At 39.6% G+C, this 14,992-nt stretch overlaps 4 protein-coding genes across 5 annotated transcripts; 2 read left to right on the top strand and 2 right to left on the bottom strand.

Moving 5' to 3' along the window:
• Window positions 1–957, bottom strand: LOC127795286 (miraculin-like). The gene has a single exon (XM_052326876.1). It carries the CDS (start codon window positions 858–860, stop codon window positions 198–200), a length of 663 nt encoding a protein of 220 aa, XP_052182836.1. The 5' UTR covers window positions 861–957; the 3' UTR covers window positions 1–197.
• Window positions 958–5,113: 4,156 nt separating this feature from the next.
• Window positions 5,114–5,968, top strand: LOC127794032 (glycine-rich cell wall structural protein 1-like). Its single transcript, XM_052324897.1, has one exon. It carries the CDS (start codon window positions 5,114–5,116, stop codon window positions 5,966–5,968), a length of 855 nt encoding a protein of 284 aa, XP_052180857.1.
• Window positions 5,969–6,290: 322 nt separating this feature from the next.
• LOC127793923 (kunitz trypsin inhibitor 5-like) lies at window positions 6,291–7,116 on the bottom strand. Its single transcript, XM_052324717.1, has one exon. The coding sequence runs from the start codon at window positions 7,043–7,045 to the stop codon at window positions 6,437–6,439; it is 609 nt and encodes a 202-aa protein (XP_052180677.1). The 5' UTR covers window positions 7,046–7,116; the 3' UTR covers window positions 6,291–6,436.
• A 1,862-nt stretch (window positions 7,117–8,978) lies between these two features.
• On the top strand, window positions 8,979–13,235 carry LOC127793828 (pentatricopeptide repeat-containing protein DOT4, chloroplastic-like). 2 transcript variants are annotated; one of them, XM_052324571.1, is made up of 3 exons: window positions 8,979–11,835; window positions 11,913–12,134; window positions 12,292–13,235. In XM_052324571.1, exon 1 carries the CDS (start codon window positions 9,210–9,212, stop codon window positions 11,265–11,267), a length of 2,058 nt encoding a protein of 685 aa, XP_052180531.1. In that variant the 5' UTR covers window positions 8,979–9,209; the 3' UTR covers window positions 11,268–11,835; window positions 11,913–12,134; window positions 12,292–13,235. The 2 variants fall into 2 exon arrangements, with proteins under 2 accessions (XP_052180531.1, XP_052180530.1); XM_052324570.1 differs by having other exon boundaries at window positions 11,913–12,057; window positions 12,292–13,234.
• Window positions 13,236–14,992: the final 1,757 nt, after the last annotated feature.

The raw sequence follows: 14,992 nt of genomic DNA, 5'->3' as shown, positions 1-14,992 counted from the left end.
TTACATTAATTATCCATTATTATTGCCTTCTTCATTTATTGGGAAACATTACATGAGATGAGACGATGATAGCATGCAGGGTGGTTGAAGCAGGCACATGAAATACATATATATATATAGCTTAGAAATACAAGGAGCTAGCTAGCAAACAGCAACAGCAACAGCAACAGCAACAGCAAGAAGAGGTTATATAATATTTAGGCCTTCTGAAACTTGACTTTGAAAGGCTCATCGCTGAGTGCCAAATGTCTGGTTCCATACTCGTCGATGTAAATCCCAACATCTCTGCACATCACCTTGCAGTAGTCGCACACCGTTGGACAGAAAACAAGCTTGTAATCCTCCTCGCCGTACTTTTCGATCTTGAACCAGTTGCTTACGGTTTCCGCACCCGGGTTTCCTTCTTTGCCCGCCGTCGTGATGAAGTACTGCCCGCTCGATTCGTCGTAGCTGTCCAGCTTCCAGACGGTGGATTGAATGCACACCGTTGCCACCGATGGGAACTTCACGTTTAGATCGGTAGAGAGGCGAATGACGCCTTTCTTTGGGTTAACCGGAGAGAAGGCCACCGGGGAACCCTTGTCGAGCTCCTGCGACTCCTGGACAACGTCCAAAGGGCAACTGTAAATGGTGGCGTTCCGCGGGCCGAGGGAGACACCGCCGCCTCTGCCTCGGAACACGGGAAGAATGTAATACTCGGTGCCGGCCCGGAGCTTGTCGCCGTCGATGTCGCGCACAGCCTCGGGGGCAGCATCGGCTGCAACAAGCAAGAATGAATTAGTTGGGGCAGGCGGCGAGAGAAACACAAGGACAAGGAGCTGGAGTGCTGAGAGGAGCAGTAGTGTTGTTGAAGGCTTCATGATCGTGAAGAAGCAAATTAAAGAAACAATTTGTATACGATGGATGATATGTGGTTTGCCTTTGATAGAAGACTTGGTTTGGTGATCAGAGCAGCTTCAACCTGCATGCAATTTATAGAGAGAGAGAGAGAGAGAGAGAGAGAGATTGCATAGAGCAAGTCTTGTTGCTTAATCGGATTGGATTGGATTGGATTGGATTGGATTGATTACATGGAATATTGAAATGTCAAATTCAATATGTCAACAGGACTTATCCTGCTGTGCTGGGATATATATATATATATATATTGAATTATAATAATATAATACACACAAATATTCATTGCCAATTCCGTATGTATGGAATTAATACTACTACTACTACTACTACAGTTCAAAAGTTGTGATTGCTTGCCTAAGGTAATATATATATATATATAATTAAATATATATACCACAATAAAGAAATTGCTACGTACCCAGTGTACATATATACCATATATAGATGATAGATGATATATATATATATATAGGTGATAGATGACAGCCATGCAGTGTACATGTACATGTATTAAAATTTATAATAATTTTGTTACCAACAAAATTGAGATTATAATTAAGTACTGTACGTAAACTCCACCAATTAATAATGCTAGCTATTTCATATATAATAATAATATTCAGAATTAACATATTGTACATTTGTATTAACTAAACTGATATAAAATATAATTAACACATTAATTATTAATCCCTAGCTAGCTAGCTATTTGGAATGAATTATGAACTTAATTCACAAAATTTTCTCAAGTTCATCTCCAATTCCAACTTATTTGTATGTTTGGAATGAAATTGGAATTCTATGAAATTCAACTACTCTAAACCAAATTCCATATTCAAAGTAAGTAGTAGGTGAAATTTGAAAATGAATATATTATTATTCCACAATTAATTTGATAATAAATTTGTTTGTGGACAAAACTACGTACGTACTCCTCTCTCCCCTCATAATATATATATATATATATATATGAAGTTTCAGCGTTTAAACAATTAATATGCAATTAATATCCATTATTAGAATATTGTAAAAAATTAAACAATTTAGTAAAATACATTTTTGAAAAGTCAAAGAATGAAATAATTAAAAAAAAGCTTAATTCACAAGCTAGCTAACATTTTTCTCCTCAAGGTCTAATTGGTCCACGTACACCAAATTAAGAAAGTTTCAAAACTTCGATCCTTGCTATCTAAAAGCCACATTAATTAATAGACATGTGCGGGCTAGGCTAGCTTGTTGCTCTCATTGGTTTCAAAAACCCATCTCAACACACACCTTGAGAGCAAATTTAAGAAAAGAAGAACAAGAAGAAGCAGCTACGTACGTACCAAAAAGAACAATATTAAGCTAGGTCTGCAAAAATACTAGCAAAATTTCTAGCTTCTTCTTTCATTTTTTAATCTCTCTTTTATATGCTAATTGGAAGATTAATCCGTGGTAATCCACTTTGAAGCCATGTAGCCCTTGGTACTGACAAGTGACGTATGAGATAAATAGTCGACAATCCATTAACTCCCAAAGCTTTCATGCACAATCTACTAAACATAAATTATCGACAATATTCATCGACTAATCAACAATTTTTAACTTTTGAAAAACTGTCGACACGGTTCATGAAATGAGTCAATAGTTTGGTGTTTGTTGCTACAAGACCCTTCTTCTATAGGATACAAAATCGGCACTAGCTCTTAATGACAATTAAACCCTCTTATTAATTCTTAATGGTATCAAAAACATAATACAAATCACACAATTCTTATTTCAATCGCTTTGCTTTTGAATATGTGATTTTCTAGATTTACTGCCATATAGTAATTATAAAACATCAAATCTTTTGACGTTATATCGAATTTTGCAATATGTTTTTTGAGAATTTCTTCATCTTCTTGAAACACTATGACAATCTTGAGTGATATTTTGTAACATATATATAACGATAATCTAATTGGCAATGAATTCAATTCATAGTGAACCCATATTTTGTTGATGATTATCATGTGATTTAATGTTTCCATTGCTAACGTCCAACCAAGTAAAAATTATGGACTAATTAAACTCAATAACTCATTATTATGCGATGGATCTTAGTCAGTGTGATGAAATAATACATTGAAAACTCATTTTCAATCATTTATGACTTACCAAGGAATTTTCCTATCACATTCGAACAAAAAATCACATAGAACATTCACCTCTCAATAGATCTTCATCTTTATCGTCGTCGCCAATGCTAACATTAACACCACTACTTTGACGTCATTATCAGAGATTACAAGTCAAGTCCTTTTGAGTATAGTTTTATTCTAAATTTTTATTTTATTTGTATCTAGCTAGTTTTATTTAAATTATTGAATACAATAATTTAATTAGTTAATTCCTTTTTGAAATTTAATATATATATATAACATTGCAAAATATAAAACTTTGTATATGTATATATATATATATATATATTTCATTTTTATAACAAAAGTTTTCTCTACTTTAACAAAGTTATCATATTAAGGATTTTAAAGAAGTAAGAACGCATCAAACTTAAATTTTGAATTCATTCAAAAAATAAATATAAATAAATTTTAAAATTTGCAATTTATTCATTTTGATTAATCTTAAAATTATAACTAAGAAAGTTTAAATTGTGTATATGTATGCCTCGTGGGCTCAAAAAAAAAAAAAAAAAGGATCATATGGGTGGCCATATGATACGTGCAAAATGCTAACAAGCACACAAAATGGAATTGGACTGCGTGGATTGATAAGGATCAGCAACAAGATGTATGTGGTCCATTTTCTTTTCCTTTTGTTTTTAGATAAGATTAGTAGTTAGTTGTTCTTCTAGTAGCGTTTTCCTTTTTTCTAGCTTAGTGCGGCAGCTTTACGTAAGAGACATTTTGAATTTGTATTGATTATGTTGGTTAAGAAGCATATTATCTCCTTCCTTCTGTTGTTCTCTTTTCTCTCTAAATTTTATGTTCATAAATTCTAAATCCAAATTCCCTTATCATTTGGAATCGGAGCCGATTTCGACGGATACTCACGACAAAACCAATATTGAATTTTGTAACGAAGTTTACAAAATCTTGGCCTGACATGAGTCAAGCATTAACTAGATTCACGCTACTCGAGTTTCAAGCTCTCCGACACTAAGCAAACCTATTTTTACCATACAATCCCAAACAGTGGGATAAATTTGATGACGATGGTACTTATGACGGTTCTCCAATCTTTGATGAGGAACCCGTTGTCACAATCCACGAGCCCATAAAAAATCAATTATATGGAATTGTTGTCTATAGGCCAAATGTAGCAATATTTCATCATTTTCTCTTTATTGGAAAGAATCCATTTTCGTTGAAGATAGAGCAGGTTTTAAAGTGGACGTATCAGATTTCCATGGTAATCTCTTGACCAAACAAATTCAGAAATGGATTACTACATCGGTGGGACTATGGAGGACAATTATTGTATTATCAAGCTGTCAAAATTGCTTTGAGCGTGGTAAAATAATCCTTGCAGACAAGGATCCTTAAGGGGGGCATGAAGGATATGTGCAAAATGCCAACAACCACACAAAATGAAATTGGGCTACGTGGGTCGATGAGGATCAACAACAAGACTTGGCTATGATTTTTTATTTTCTAGTTTAATGGAGTCGTCATGCACATATCTATATAAGAGACCTCTTGAATTTGTATTAATTATATTAGTTAATAAGGATTATCTTCTTCCTTCGATTGTCCCTTTTTTCTCTAAATTCTGTACTAACAAATTCTAAATCCAAATTCTCTTATCATTGTACGCTCTAGTATGATTTATGATTGCGACCAACTAGTATAATCCTGCCAGCCCCTATTTGATAAAACCAAATTAATTGTAATTTAACAACTTATTATATATAGATGGATCTTCAGAGAGAGAGAGAGAGAGAGAGAATTAAGTTGGGATGGATAGTGTCGGTGGGTTGACCAAGTTTAAATACATATATGCATGATTGAAGCTGTATGTAACATTGAATGTTCTCGCCATTGCCCCAACGGTTCCAACGCGTCACATAAATAAAGATGCAAATTGCGCACATTAATGGCTACACTGCTCGGACCATCCATTACCAACTGTACGTAGTATATGCAACCTTCTTATATAAAGAGAGAGCTCTTGGAGTGGAGAAAGACAGAGCAATTGAGGCAGTGAGCAGCAGCAACACTGTGAATCGATGGGTACTACTGGTGGTGGTGGTCTAGTGTCTCAGAAATGGCTTTGCTTGCTTCTTCTTCTCTTCAGCGTCGTCCTCCACTTGAGTTCCCTTACTCTCGGAGATGATGACAGTAGGGTACAAAAAGAGAGGTTTGGCGGCGGGGACTATGGCTGTGGATTTGGGGGTCGAAGGGGCTGTGGTGGGGGCCGCTTTGGTAGGGGTAGGGGTGGCGGTTTTGGCGGAGGGGCTGGGGGTGGTGTTGGAGGAGGAGGGGGGTTTGGTGGTGGTGGCGGCGGTGGCGTTGGTGGTGGGTCCGGTCATGGGGGCGGCTTTGGAGCAGGGGGAGGTGTAGGTGGGGGTGCAGGAGGAGGTATTGGTGCTGCTGGTGGCGGCGGAGGTGGCGGCGGCGGAGGAGGAGGAGGAGGCGTTGGGGGTGGCTCAGGTCATGGTGGAGGATTTGGAGCTGGGGGTGGGGTAGGCGGTGGTGGTGTTGGAGGAGGTGCAGGTGGAGGAGGCGGAGGCGGCGGCGGCGGGGGTGGTGTCGGAGGAGGATCAGGACATGGGGGTGGATTCGGTGCTGGGGGAGGCGTGGGAGGGGGAGCAAGTGGAGGTGTTGGAGGGGGAGGAGGATTTGGGGGAGGCGGTGGTGGGGGTACAGGGGGTGGATCAGGTCATGGTGGTGGTTTCGGCATGGGTGGAGGCGTGGGTGGAGGCGGAGGAGGTCTGGGAGGTGGAGCCGGAGAAGGAGGGGGTGGGCGTGGTGGTGGGTTTGGGATAGGCATTGGTGTTGGAGTTGGAGTTGGAATTGGGGCTGGGGCTGGGCATGGAACAGGCACCGGAAGCGGGGGTGGAGCCGGCGGAGGCGGGCATTAACGTACGCTAGCTACTCAAACAAAAACCTTAAAGCTACCCTGTTAGCGATTGTTGATCTGATCGATGTTTCCTGTTTTGTTTTGTTTCTTTAAAGTGTGAATGTGAAGGAGGAGCTTCCTCTCCTGTTGTTCCCTCAGTCCCCATCCATCCATCCGCACTTCTGTTACTGTTTAAGCACATTAATGAATGGGTTTACGTTTATTTGTTTCCCAATAAGCTTCTACTCTTTAACTCTCATTTTTCTTCTAATCCACATGACATGAATGCCCCAAATCACAATTTATCATTTTTTAAAAATATAAATATAAACAGTGGATATGAATTTAAACATTAAAAGATGTAAATTATTCCAATATATATATATATATGATGTATTAATTAATTGCATGCACCAACGGGGGGTGTGGTGCTTTATTAATTATCAATCAGTGGCCGTACGTACGTATATTCATGGGAGGACTAGCTAGGCTAGTCGGCCTTCTTGAAGACCACTTTGATGGGCACCTCGCTGATGGCCAGATGCCTGGTTCCATCGTTGCTCTCGAAAATGCCGAGCTCTCCACAATTAGGTCTGCAGAAACTGCACACGGTGGGGCAGTAAACAAGCTTGTAAGCATCCCCATCATCCACAATATTGAACCAGTTCCCCAACGTGTCTTTCCCAGGGTTTCCTTCCTCCCCACCGGTCCTCACCAACCGCTCTCCCGTGGATTCATCCGAGCCAAGCCTCCACACCGTGGATTGAGCGCAGACAGTGGCGGCGGAGAATTTGATGTTGTTCTCCTTGTACAGGGGAACCACTGTTTGGTTGGGGTCAACTGGAGAGAAGGACAGAGGGAGGCCATTGTTGGCCTCGTCTGGGTCTTGCACCACTTCCGGGGGGCAGGAGGCGGTGCTGCCTAGTTTCAGGCCACCGCCGTTGCCCTGCTCGGCCGCCACTGTGTAGTAGTTGACGCCCGGGCGCAGCGGCTGGCCTTCTGTGTCGAGAACCGCATCATCGGAGGCCGCGACGGAGAAAGTTACGAATGCGGAGATCAACAGCCATGTTATTAATGCTGCTGTGCCTGTTGGTGGCATCTTCTTGGTTATGTATTGATTGGGAATTGGAAGATTTCAATCTTGGAGCTTGCTTTTGCTTAGATTAATGGCGATGATATATCATATATATATACATATTGAGTAAAGGTGGTGGCTAGCTACTAATTTGAAGAAGAAAATTCAATAGCGTGTGTGAGTTGGTAGCTAGCTGATCAATCGTATTTGAAGAAGAATATTCAAAAAGCGTGTGTGAGTTGGTAGCCAGCTGATCAATCGTATGTAAATCGGTTTTACACATATAACCACACACACACGTAAATCAACCTCCACATTTTCTTCTTCTTTTGGGATAAGTATTTAAATTACATTTTCCTTTAGACGTGGGAGGTTGGACTTGGTAACATTTCTTTATATGTCCCACCTTTTTAATTAAAAATTTATAACTCTCATAACTCTCAAACAAATAAGTGAATAACGGATTGAAACTTGAGCCCTACCCTCATAGATATACATAGATTATCAATAATAACTTGAAAATAAATTTAATCTCTCAATTTTATGATAACATAAGATTCTAAATATGTGCGATGAATTATTTGTGAGTGTTACCTTAAAAGGTTGCAGGATTAGCAATTAGCTAGGTGGCTAGAGTTGAATGTATTAGAAAAAAAAAAAAAAAAACTCTATTCTCCATGATAATTTTGAGGTTTGTTGAAAAATTCATGGATATGGATGGATGGGTAGAAAATTTTATTTTGAGGCTTGGTGAAAGAGAAATGTGTTTTAAGATAAAATAATAGTTCAACGTCAAATTTCAAAAAAGTACTCATGTTGACCACACACATGATATGAATCAACCCTCCAAATCAGAAACCTCTCCCCCCCCCCCCCCCCCAAAAAAAAAAAAAAAAGCAATAATGATATTCATGGTTCCTAATTAGAGAGAGAGAGAGAGAGAGAGGAGTAATATATGTAGAAGCAAAGGCAATAGAGAGAGAGAGAGAGGAGTAATATATGTAGAAGCAAAGGCAATAACAAAATTAGACTAGCTAGACAGGATGACTAATACAAGCGGCAGCAGCAGCAGTACTAGTAAAATTAATGCATAAGCAAATCCCCTCAATACAGGCGACGGTCCCCTCAATACAATGGAGGCTTTGTCAATCATCCGCAGTTGTGCAACAGTTGGTTTCTTTGGCTGCTGTGCAGTCTTTCCCTTCAGCTCTCCACCTCATCAAATTATCTGACGATCATCGATGATGCCAAATATTAATCTCCCCACAAATATATATATATATATATAATAATCAAGATTTTAGAAATATTTAAGACTGATCACAAATTAAGAGATCAATATATAGTGATTTAATTATACATAATTTACCTCCTGCGCAGGCCAAAACCAAGCACATCACCAACACCACCTTGCTAACTGAAGCATTCTGTTGATGATCCATCATCTGATTGATTTGATCGATGATGCTTTTATATATGAATAAAATGGAATTCATCTATGTATGTGTGTGTCTGTCTGTCTGTCTATATATATATATAGAAAGAGAGAGAGAGAGAGAGAGAGAGAGAGCCTCCTCTCCTGATTCATTCATCTTCCCTCTGGGTAAGAAATATGCATGCATGCGCCATCCGTTACGTTAATTGTTTTTATTTCCTTTCCATTCTTCTCCAAATTCATATGATTTCTTACCCGTTTCTACCAGCTTGCTAATTAAACAAATTACTGCCTTACCTAATTAATTAACTTCCTAATCATTATATATGCATGTGATCATCTCAGGTGCATGCATCTTAATTAGTTTATTCCAATATCAATCAGCAGAGCCGGGCCTTGTTGAGTTGGTGGAAGAATTAATATTTAGTAGGATTGGACCGAGGGGGTTGGGCAGATGGGAGTCCGGCCCACCAACTCAAGAACTGAACTTTTTACCTAAACCAACATACGATATATATTAGACTTAAAAAGAGTAGAGAGAGGCTCCAGAAAAAATGGCATACAATCCATCTAAGTAAGAAGGGTATTGGGATTCTTCCTTCCTCTTCCTCTTCCTCTTCCTCCATGGCCATGTCCATGTCCCTGGGTCTATGAGATTGAGATGATGATGATGATGATGATGAAGCCCGAGCCCAAATCCTAGTGTAGCATGCAAGGACAAGCAATCGCCATTCCAAATTTCCCGTTCCGACTATGCTTTACATACTTCCTATGGCTGTGATTTCATCACCACCACCATCGTCCATGCCCATAAACTCTTCCTTCTTCTTCCCAACCCCTGTTCCCCTACCCCTTCCCCATTTCAACAACCATTTCCTCTTCTCCAAACAGCTTCTTTCCTCTATTACTATTCACGCCAGCTTTCCCCGCCTCCCCGCCGTTCATTCATCCTCTACCTACCAAGTGCTCGACGAAATTCCTCTTTCAGATACCTTTGCGTGGAATAATCTTATCCACGCCCATCTCACCGATGGACATTCTTCCCAAGCCCTCTTCGTTTTCGTGCAAATGCTTCTTCGCGGCGTTCCCCCCGACAGGCACACTCTCCCTCGCATTTTAACTGCTTCTCGCCTTTCCCGCGCTTTCTTGTTTGGAAAACAGACCCACGCCCATGCTCTCAAGCTCGGCCTCTCTGCCGACCATTACGTACTCACTGCTCTTATGGAATTCTACGGTCACCTTGACGGTGTTGATGCTGCCAGATTGCTGTTTGACTCATCTCCTCGGAACTCCGTGGTTGCTTGGACTACGTTGGCTCGCTTGTATATAATGCACGATCGACCCCGTTTGGCCATCCACCTATTCAATGCCATGGTGGACTCTGGTGCTGCCAACATCGATTCTGTAGCATTCGTCACTGCTATTAGTGCTTGCAGGCTACTAAAATCGCTGCAAGAAGGAAGAAATGTTCATCGCTTTGCTAGGAAACACGGCGTGGAGCACGATGTTCTGGTGGCCAATTCCCTTGTGAAAATGTACATTGACTGTGGTAGTGTCCAAGATGCTCGAGCAGTCTTTGATAGAATGCCTGCAAAAGATGCCATTTCGTGGACAGAAATGCTTCATGGGTATGTGAAAAAGGGAGGGTTCAACGAGGGTCTCAAATTGTTTCGGCAGATGAATGTAGTGGAGGCTCTAAGACCAGATGCAGTCACAATCTCAAGCATCCTTCCAGCTTGTGCAAGAGTGGCGGCACATAAACACGGCAAAGAAATTCATGGCTACTTGGTGAGAAATGGAATTGGAATGAACCTTGTGGTGCAGAATGCTCTAATGGACGTGTATGTAAAATCCGGATCCATTGAATATGCTTCTAGGATATTTGCAGGGTTGAAGGAGAGGGATGCCATTTCATGGACAGTGATGATATTGGGCAATAGTTTGCACGGTCGTGGGGAGGCTGGAGTTGCCATGTTCCGAGAAATGGAAAATGAATCAATTGTTGAAATAGATCAAACCATGTATGTTGGAGTCCTATATTCTTGTTGTACTGCCCGCGTGGTTGAAGATGGTAAGTTCTTTTTCAGCCGTATTAAGGCACCTAAAGTTACACATTGTGCTCTAATGGTGGCTCTTCTAGCTCGGTCTGGACTTTTTGATGAGGCCAGGACATTCATTGAGGAAAGGAAGCTTGGACGACATGCAGAGGTTCTGAGAGCTTTGCTAGATGGGTGTAGGATCCATCAGAATGCTAATGTAGGAAAGCGAGTTATTGAGCAACTATGTGACTTGGAGCCTCTTAATGCAGAGAACTATATTTTGCTATCAAACTGGTATGCGCACAATGCAAAATGGGATATGGTTAATAAATTGCAAGAAACTATCAGAGACATGGGTTTGATACCTAGGAGAGCTTTTAGCTGGATAGAGTTCAGAAACAAAGTTCATGTGTTTGGCACGGGGGATGTATCACACCCAAGATCAGAGAAAATATATTGGGAATTACAGAGTTTGATGGAGAAACTGGATGAAGCCGGCTTCAAGCCTGATTCAGATTTCTGTCTCCATGATGTATATGAAGAGCGAGAGTGCACTCCTGTTGGTCACAGTGAAATGTTGGCTGTTTCTTTTGGGCTCATTAGTACACAAGCAGGGGCAATAATTCGCGTGACAAAAAACCTACGAATGTGTCTCAACTGCCATGATTCCATACGGCTTATCTCTAAGATAGTAAATAGAGAAATCATAATAAAGGATCAAGTTTGTTTCCACCACCTCAAAAATGGTTTTTGCTCATGTGGAGAATTCTAACAGTGGGGTATCTGCGTTTAGCAATATTTAAGTTGATTGGTCCTGAAAATGCGATGGTAACATAAATATACTTGCAAGTTTGTGATTCAATAGATCACATTATAATTCCACTCAAAAGAGTACAAGGAAGGGCAACAGCTTGTGTCAGACATCCCCCCTCGCGTATTCGTTAATTCTGTTGATCAATTGATTCATGCCCAACAACTTCTCTGCAAGCAGTGACAGACTTGGTTGATAGAACTGGAATCACAATCTGCTAATATTGTATATAATATGGCCCCCTCCCTGGGGCTTTTTCACTTTTCATTTTTTTTTTGTTGTCTCCTTTTATAGGATTTTTTTTAATACCCCCCACCCACCCATCTGGGGAATGGTGTTTTTACTCTTTTTTTCTTCTTGTTGTCTCTTTTTTGTAGGATTTTTTTTTCCCTATTGCAGATTGAGTCATGACTACTCATGAATCTGAGCAAAATTCTTGTTTTCCAGATATGTTTTTAAGGATTTTTGCGAAGAAATGTTCAGTGACAAAATCAATCTTTTCACATTTTGATACTGTGTACTGTTAAAGGTTAATTTTCTGGACCAGTGGATTTATTTTGATACCCCATCCCATGTATCACAGTGAAGAATATTGGTTGTACCCAGGATGTGGTTGGTCTGTCAAGGTGCAGATGCTTTGGAGAATGTAGTTGCTTGTCATTTGAAGCCCCAGTGCAAGGTTCCAGCATAGACGATAATTCAGCAAGCAATCCCCATGAGGAGCATATGCAGGATGATCCTGATTCTTGAGGTCTATTCTTGAGCTCTTATCTACTGTCATTCGGTTACCCTGAAATCCTTGAATTAGTACATCTAGATCTGTTTAAGGTGTGCTATCTTTTTCCTCATATGGTCTCCCATGATTTGCTACTGCATTTTGATGGTTGATGATCCTAACTTGAACAAGCTCTATCAGAAGTTTTCACTAACCTACTAAGATAATTTTCAGATACATTCCGTGTTCTTGATGGTTGTTCTTTTGCAGTGGGTGATTTTTTAACATCGATCATCTCATGATCTATGCTCTAGTTCTTACTATCAAACATCATGCCATGTAACTGAGTACAGACATGGAAATTTGGTGGTCGAATCAATTGCATAAGAGATTTGGCATTCAGAAATCTACGCAAAAGGTACTGATAGATGTGTCTCTAGTTCATTTGGCATGTAGCAGCTGTTAGTAGACCCTTATGTGAACTTACAAGATTATTTCAATCTAGGTGATGGATGTTTTGTTATATTAATTAATGAATAGGCAAAAGGATTAAATGTTTCTGGTGTGACTCCAGGGGAATTGGTGGGTCGATGGAAAGGGGAATTTCAATGGGAGTGGGAATGTAAAATTGATGTTGCAGTTGGGATTTGCAATCATCAAAGGGGTACAGAGAGAGATACAGATAGGGTTTGGAATTGGGTACTACTGATGAGCTGCTTGGAGGAGAGGATAGGAGAGGAGAGGAGGGATAGGATCTATAATTAAAGAATCAACTAGTAGATTGGAATATTGGAACTCCCAACTATCAAAGGGCCATTCACCTTTAGGCATACACTACCTGTTGTTTGGAGCTGGACACACAGATAGATAGGATTTATCGAGTGGCTCGCTCATCCAAAAATGGATAAAAGAAACAGAAGAAAGCATTTCGTTTCTTGGCGTGTGTGTACAGAAGACTGTATTTCATGTTGATACATATGTTGTATGTAGAAAAAGAACAAAAGTAATAATGCGGACAGGCAATCAAGCCAAACGTATGAATTATGAAATATCATCATAAGAATAGTATGATGATGATGATGATGATGATGTGTCAGAGTTACCTGGCATGTTTAAGGCCGCCAGTTGTTAAGATGTTATTTGGGGGGGAGGAGAGAGACAGGTCATGGAGAAGAAAAAGGTTGGTATTTTGTAGAGGATAGACAGTGGGTACATGTGGCAACCATTTAACGGATACTTGGTGGCGTTGCCCGCTTGCGCACGGGAATCATTTCAATGCCCCTCTCTCTCTCTCTCTCTCTCTCTCTCTCTCTGTCTCAAAAATCTTTCTGTGTTTGGACATGCGTTTCTATAACTATGCACCATTCTTTCTTAATTTATAGAAGAGAAGTGAGAGAGAGAGAGGTTATATAATATATATTACATATATAATATTTGATGTTTGTATATTCTAAATTAAGCTGGTTTTATATATTTTTATTTTCTATTATGAAGAGGAGGATTAATTTGGTAGTTGAAGTAGGTAACAGTGAAGGATGAATGTTTGATTTGAGCTTATTCTTATGCTAGTGTTGTATGTATGTATGTATGTATGTGGGGTGGCTATGGCGGCTGCTGGGGATGGGGTTGTTTTTGTGCGGCAAAGCCAAGTCGAGATGAAGAAGTAAGCCGGCAGCCAGCCCTCCACTTGAGGGCACCTCTCCAACCAACCACTCCCTCTCCGCCACCTGTCTCGGTCTTTCCTTATTTTGCACAACAACTAGCCATATATATATAGAAAGTATTTTCTATCTATCTCCAAAAATTAATATAAAACAAAACAAAAAGTATTTTTTTCTTTTCTTAATATACTTTGAACTGTAGTGTGCCATGTATGTAGATGATATTTTTTATTATGTAAGTGATCATCGAGAGAGAGAGGGAGGGTGAGTTGACTGTTGGTGGGCGGACACGTCATGCAAAGCAAGCACATCCACGTGGAAGCCCACGGCATTTTGGACGGCTGAGGCATGGCGGGTGGTGGTTTTTCTCTCTATTATCGCCCTTTTGGCACCCGCCAAATTGCCTCTTGCACACCGCACTGACTCTTCCCAACACAACACTTGTTTGCATCATATATTAATTATTAGTATTAGTATTAGTAGCCTAGTAGGAGAAAAAAACATGGCATGGCTTGACTTGACGTCCCGAAAAAATATCTCTTCTCCTGTGTATATACATATATTATATATATATAATAAAACATATGTCTTCTTTTTGCTTCTAGCTAATAATAATAATAATAATAATATCCCCTGCTTAATTAATTGACTATATGCAGGAAGAAGGAAGACTGCCTCCTTATCATACGTACAAATTTTAATTGATGATTAATAATAATAATAATATTATTATTTTGTCTTATATGCCAAATGATCGATGAATATATCATCATTAATTAATGAGTCTCGCTCACTCCTCACGTAGGTTATCACAATATATGTATATGTGTATATGTATATGTAGATAGATAGATAGATAGATAGACTCGTGCTCCTACTGGCTACTGCTCCTTCCTTGTATTTGGAGCAATTAAACTGCCTTTGTGTATTGAGTGTCTACCCCCGCCCCCCAACCACGTTTCGCTTGGTTTTTACATAATAATATATACAGCCAACCCAAAACCAAAGTAATATATGTCCCCTTCCTTCACCATAATAATTAATTAATGCATGCTTCTTAAATTAATTTGGTTTTAAGTTTCATCATCCATCTCGTTACTTTCTCTCTTCTCATCGTATACATATATATATTAAGTACTATTTTTTACTGCATTACTATATGGAGTGTTCTCACAAGGGACATTCATTATCATTATGTTAGAATGTAAAGCATCCATGGAGAAGAAGGGGAATAAAGGAATAGCCAAATATATATAGCAAGTAATAGACAGGGAGAGACCCCAACCTGATGTAAAGAAATTGATCAAACA

This window comes from Diospyros lotus, chromosome 2 (genome assembly GCF_014633365.1).
Source record: "Diospyros lotus cultivar Yz01 chromosome 2, ASM1463336v1, whole genome shotgun sequence".
In the NCBI taxonomy this organism is placed as follows: domain Eukaryota; kingdom Viridiplantae; phylum Streptophyta; class Magnoliopsida; order Ericales; family Ebenaceae; genus Diospyros; species Diospyros lotus.
The sequence above is the reverse complement of the archived record's forward strand: the minus strand, read 5'-3'. Positions and strand labels throughout refer to the sequence as shown.

Excerpts from the sequence above, each read along its gene's own strand:
- LOC127795286 (XM_052326876.1), bottom strand. The coding sequence starts at position 860 with ATGAAGCCTTCAACAACACTACTGCTCCTCTCAGCACTCCAGCTCCTT.
- LOC127794032 (XM_052324897.1), top strand. The coding sequence starts at position 5,114 with ATGGGTACTACTGGTGGTGGTGGTCTAGTGTCTCAGAAATGGCTTTGC.
- LOC127793923 (XM_052324717.1), bottom strand. The coding sequence starts at position 7,045 with ATGCCACCAACAGGCACAGCAGCATTAATAACATGGCTGTTGATCTCC.
- LOC127793828 (XM_052324571.1), top strand. The coding sequence starts at position 9,210 with ATGCTTTACATACTTCCTATGGCTGTGATTTCATCACCACCACCATCG.